Raw genomic sequence first — 6,295 nt, 5'->3', positions numbered from 1 at the left:
TTTTTGTTTTGTTTTGTTTTGTTTTTTGTTTTTTTTGGTCTGTTAGCTCCTCTAATTAATTCCTTCCCTCCTCTGGTCCATCAGCCCCTTGATAGTAATAATTCTTACCTTCCATGACCTGTTGCTGCGTTTGCATGATAAACCAGTACCCTGAATGAATCCTATCTTCGTTGTCTCTATACCTGTATTTGGGTTGCTGACAAAAAGATAAAAAAAATCATAAACCACAAGAAAAGTGGCACTATGAATTTCTGTTAATACTATAGTTGAGCACTTACCACATGCTTGGTGCATGGATTATGTCATTTCATCTTCAGAACAACTCCAGATAGTGGATATTAACATCACTCTCATCTTCAAGGGGAAGAAACATCTTCAAGGGGAAGAAACTGACCACAGCCCCTCTCTCAGTAACTGCGGAGATACCACCTCCGCCCCATCAGGATTCCCTGTCCTGGGACCTGGGTTTTTTGTTCATTTGTTTGTTTGTTTTTTGGTCTGTTAGCTCCTCTAATTAATTCCTTCCCTCCTCTGGCCCATCAGCCCCTTGATAGTAATAATTCTTACTTTCCATGACCTGTTGCTGCATTTGCATGATAAAGAGGTCAAAACGTGCCCAGTCACACAACTGAGGGAGTGAGGGAAGCTGGATTCACACCAACAGGCCACCTGGCAGTCCCAAGTCTACGCTTGGCCACTGTGCCACAGTCAGCTTCATGAAGCCTAACCTGGCCCTCAGAGTTGCCCGTAACCATCTGGCTCTTTCCCCAGCAAGCTGTAATTTTCCAGTGCAATTTTAAACCTTCTTCACTTCTCTTAAACCACTGACTTCCCTGCCTTTCCCCTCACTCTCAGTAGATGACTGTGTTTCCTTCACAAAGAAAGTAGAAGCCATCAGACCATTTCTCTTGTCCTCCTGCCATGAAATGTGAAAAACTTACCTGCATCTGCCTCCTTCATGGTGCCTTCCCACCTGCTACAATGGGATATTTTCAAAGACAATAAATAAATAAATAAATAAATAAATAAATAAATAAATAAGCACGACTATAACATAACAGTCATGTTTTTTTCCAAGGGGAGAATGAAGCCATTTTATTTAGGGGAATGTTAAAACAAAGCCATATACAATCTGTAACAAATACAATACAATTGTTTGTTCCCTAGTCCTGAATAATTACAGTATATACAAAATCTGTAAGGCACTGGTTCCCCCAAAAGAACAAATGAGTCTTCTTGTGAAACAGACAACGAAACCCCTATATTGCCAACTTTTCTCCAAAAAATATGGCATTGTTTTTTTGTTTTGTTTTACAAGAGGAATCACAATTGCTAAATTAAGTCACTTCTGATGCCATTTCTTTCATTTCCACTGCTATGTGTCTGGGTTTTCTAAGGCAATATAACTACTGAACATGTTCAAGTTTAAAAAACTATACTTCTCTCAGTGCCGTTCCACCCACAAACAAAGAAGAATCAGATCAGACCAACAACATAAAAATTCTAATGAATATGTATGACTGTAGGAACATGAAATTCAGTCATTATTAAGTACTTGCTATACTTGACTACACACCAATTGAAATGTGTCAAAGAATTCCCTGTAAATAAAATCTCAGCATGTTTTCTAAGAAGCTTTCTGTTTGGGGAATTCAAAAATGGGCACTAATGACTTTTGAGCAGTGCTTTCCAGGAGGTCAAAGGCCTGTTTCCTCATACATAATGTTCATAGCACTCTTTTTGCGATTTAACAATCTACACACTTTTATAAATAAATATTATGTTTCATTTAGTACTTTATCATCCATAATATCTTACTCTCTAATCCACATAATGGAGTTGTGCCAGACTCCAAGCTGAACATAATATTTATATATACATATATATTTATATATATACACACATACATAAACTATAAACCTGAATATCTTAGCATACAAAACTTATCTAACAACTAATAATTTAGGATTCCTTTGAGAGGGAGGGGTTAGAAGAAACTCTTCTTAGTCTTTGAAATAGTCCTGACAGTAAGCAATAAACAACATTATTAATTTCTGGGTTCTCATTTATTCAAGTGAAAGACAAATAAAATAAAATTCACTTCTGAGCCACTAGAAATTTTGAAATCATAAAGGATTATTGGGAAATGAGTAGTCTTTAAGAACAATTTAGTGTTATCTAAGTAAAGTGGATTTTGGTAAGATACAGAGAAAAATCTATGCATAAATAAATTCTTGTTTCATTGAGCGACTATAATCGCTAAGTGGGTCTTTTTAAGTATCTCAGGAATGTTCTTAAAATATTAATAGTGAATAAATTAGATTGAGGATTAGGACCAATCTTTTCCAAAGCGACCAAATATAATAAGGAAGAAGTTTGAAGACTATTTTAATTTCTTCCCATCCTTCATTGGAACCAACACCTCCCTAGAAATCTAGCTTAATTTCAAATCATCACCTCCTCACAAAATATTCTGATTTGAAGTTATCCACGTTCAAGTATTTACCAAAAAGAAAACATAATTTTATCTACAAGGTAAGCCCAACCTCACTTAAATTTAGGAAAAACCCAAGAAACAAAAACATGTCCCACTTAACTGGCATAAATGTTACCTGTTGTTTTGTAGATGATCTGTTTAGAGGCACTGAAGTTTCTCTTCAAGGCTCAGATGATTAGTCACACTTAGTTCTAACCATATATTCCTTCTAGACTATCCCTAAGAATATAACTGACACAAGAGAAAGGAACCTTTACATTATTATTGAGGTTATTTTTAATATCAATTGAAGCAGTGTTCTGATTACAGTTCTACTTGTTTTCTAACTGTTTTCACTCTTTAAAAACACAATTTTTTTTTCAAATTCAAGGATTACGAAATTCTTCTGTCTTAGTTACAAACAAAATGCAGCTATGAAGCACTGGGAAGTAAATGCAAAATATAGAAAGAATCTTCATGATTCTCCCAAACTGTAAGCACAGCTCACAAAGTCTCATTGCTTTAGAATGTTTTCTGGATGAACAAGTTACCAGCTGCAAACCGACTTCAGAAGTGAGGAAAATGTTTTCTCATGTTTCATGTAGCTGTCAAATTTTCAAAAATCCTCCATCCTTCAATCACCCAGTGGGGAAAATGTGTTATAAAACACTGCCCCCTGGAGTATTCTGGGAGGAATGTCTTTAAAAAAAAAAAAACAGCAAGGAGAAAATACTTTCAAATTCTTTACTAACCACTAACAGAATTTCTAAGAAGCAAAAGAAAACCACAGAAAGGAAATGTACATGAATAAAGTTGAGCAGGATGTGTACAACTTTAAACTGTATTGTATTCATGTTGCTAAACAATATTGGCCTTCTCGATGATTTTATTCATGTTGCTCCAAAGTTAAAACCCTGTAGAACTAAGTAGGTGAAGAGATATTTTGTATAAGTGCCACAGAAGAGAAAATATAATAAATTAAACAGTGAATTGAGCATCACTAGAATAAAATAAAATGAGTAGGCATTCCTAAGATGTGAAATGATCACCTAAGATATACATGCTCCATCCATATTGATTTTAGAACAAAACACAGCAGCCCATAACATTTTGTGGCCTCTACTAACTGTCCTCTGCTGTCCCATCTAGAGGTTATGTTTCTCTATTTTTAAAATAAAATGTAGTTAAATTAGCCTGACGGATGTTTCCTCTCTATCCCTTATCTCAGGCACATACAAAACAGACAGACAATAACAGAAAGACATCATCTTTATCTATACAAACTAAGGTATGCACACTTTTTTCTTTGTGCTTCTGAGACTGGCTCCTTTGCATATATAAGATACAAGCCATCTGCACGATCACCCTCATTCCCTATCTTTGTTGACATGTTCCTCTTACAACACAAGAGCAAATTACCTTTATTTTAAAGCACACTGTCTTCAACACAGCTCATGACAATTTTATTTAATATTGATCCTTTGAATGAGAGATCAAAAGCATGCACAGGTCAATCCTCTGCACATTTAAAAAAAAAAAAAAAAAAAAAAGCTTTCTTTGTGTTTAATGAAAAGGGTTTTACCATGAAAGAGATGCCTAACTCAATCAGAAACAGAAGTGGTTCTGAAGAACACCTATCAACAATTACTTCTATTAGAGTCACACAAACCTTCATTTGTTCCATATTGCCTGAAGCTGCAAAAGGCCACCTGCAGGAATTCCAAATGTGGTCCTAGACAGGCGGTGTTTGTACCCAGTGCATTCACATTACCGTAGCGGCCCCAAATGCAGGGATGGCCAAAGTGGTCTGAGGAGGCTAAGACAGGGTGGGGAGTATGTTTAAGATGAGTTCCGTTCTATGTCCTCCAACTTAGACTGCCTTTTGGTTCACAGAGTGCAACAATATTTTACCAATGGAAAGACAAGTATTTTAATTTACCTTCCAGCAGAGTTCCTGGGAAGAATTTTGTTGTTATTATTTAAACTATAACACTATAACCCTTAAACCATCCACATTATCTGTTTTATTTTGGCAAAATGAAAGCATCTTAAAAAAAAAAAAAAGGCAATCCCAAAATACAGGGCTTTCTTAGAAAGCAACATGCATCATATCTTGAACAAGTTACCCAAGCGGTTTCTCCCTCCTACAAACAGACACGGATCAATCTCTGCTTCTGGGAGCTTCTCTGTCTTTGCCCAGGTTGCTCCCTGAGAGGTGAGGTCTGAACCCACTGGGAAGCAGGACGATGTTCAAGGCTTGTACTGTGGATGCTTATTTGATGTCTTTTGCTCTGCCCACAAACAGAAGAGTACCTGTTGGCTTTCTGCAGAGATGCTTACTTTTCCTCTCCTATCAGAGTTTAATGTCCTGGGACTCTGACATTTTGGCAAGTGTTTTCTTAACCCGCAGGGCTGTCAGCCTTGATGCAGGATTGTGAGCCCAGCATTCTGTCATGAGTTTCCCCATCTGCCTTAGACACTGAGGAAGAGAAATGTTAGAAAAATGTATCATCTGCAAGGCTGGCACCTGTTACAATGTAGGTTTTTAGTTTTAGGTTCATTAAGTTTGAATATATTTTTAAAAGGTACTCTTAAAACCATGTAGAAGTAAAATTCTGTAAGCTTTTTTCATGCAAAATTATATATGACTAAAACAGATGTTCATGTCTTCTTTGTGATAGAAACAAGCAGGTGGTTCTGCTGTTTGTAGAAAGGTGTCTTTGAAATTAGTGTTAAGCAAACATAAAAATACCCAGGGAGTCTGTATTCCACTCAATACTCCCAGATTGTTTATAACACTTGATAAGTTTAAATCTTTTATCTAATTCCATACTATGCAAACACACAGAGTTATTCCTAAATCATAGCTGTCTGCTGCAGTAATAGCATCACACTGCACCATTTAACAAGATTAATGACCTGTGCACAGCATCACTAAAACTTTCTCCTGTGGTACATCAATTATTGGTCTTCCTATTGAAAAGTACAATTTCACTTCATAAGAAATCCTCAGTGAAGAGATATCAAGTAACACCAAAAGCCCACAATAACAGAGCTCCAGCATCTCATAAAGCTTTCTGCACAGCTTGCTGGAAAACATATATATTATTTAGCATTTTAGTAACCAGACACAAAACCAATGAGCCAAAGGTGTTTTTGTTGTTGTTGTTGTTGTTGTTTGTTTGTTTTAAGACAGGGTCTCGGTCTGTCGAGTGCAGTGTCATGATCCTGGCTCATTGCAACCTCCGCCTTCCGGGTTCAAGCAATTCTCGTGCATCAATCTCCCGAGTAGGTGGGAATACAGGTGTGCACCAACACACTAGGCTATTGTTTGTATTTTTTAATAGAGATGGGTTTTCTCTATATTGGCCAGGCTGGTCTCGAACTTCTGGACTCAAGTGATCCACCCGCCTCGGCCTGCCAAAGTGCCGGGATTACAGATGTGAGCCACAGTGCCCGGCCCAGAGATTATATTTAAACGGCTTTTACACTTCAGAAATAGTGCTCTGTCCCTCCTTTGCAGTGCTTTGTTACGTTTCATAAGAGCCTGTTTTTTTTTCCAGCAGTGCTTCAAACTCATCTTGAACATTCCAGTCCGCCAGAGAACTCTAGAACATGGTGAGTTTGAAGGCTGCGAGGGTGGAAGGAGAGGAATGTGGAACAGGAGGAGGAAACAGGAAAGGCAAGACTCATTTCTTCCTTACTAGCCGCTCCTTTCCAGACCTATGTAGGTTTCACCACTACAGCCTTAGAGCCAAGCTGAAGGTGGATTTGTTCAAATCACATCTCGTCATCCTTATTAACAAAGACACCCAGCAC

At 37.4% G+C, this 6,295-nt stretch overlaps 1 protein-coding gene across 7 annotated transcripts in view; it reads right to left on the bottom strand.

The window, feature by feature from the left end:
* The window catches only part of BMPR1B (bone morphogenetic protein receptor type 1B), a 398,993-nt gene continuing 392,698 nt past the window's right edge, over positions 1-6,295 (bottom strand). For all 7 annotated transcript variants that reach the window (XM_034958931.3, XM_034958930.3, XM_034958933.3 and 4 more), the window contains one exon: positions 1-4,955. In XM_034958931.3, coding sequence (XP_034814822.1) covers positions 4,830-4,955 — 126 coding nt within the window. In that variant the 3' untranslated portion in view covers positions 1-4,829. The remainder of the gene's footprint in view (positions 4,956-6,295) is intronic.

The sequence above is a fragment of the Pan paniscus genome, chromosome 3, assembly GCF_029289425.2.
Source record: "Pan paniscus chromosome 3, NHGRI_mPanPan1-v2.0_pri, whole genome shotgun sequence".
Classification (NCBI taxonomy): domain Eukaryota; kingdom Metazoa; phylum Chordata; class Mammalia; order Primates; family Hominidae; genus Pan; species Pan paniscus.
Note: the sequence above shows the minus strand (reverse complement) of the source record. Positions and strands in the feature narration are given on the sequence as shown.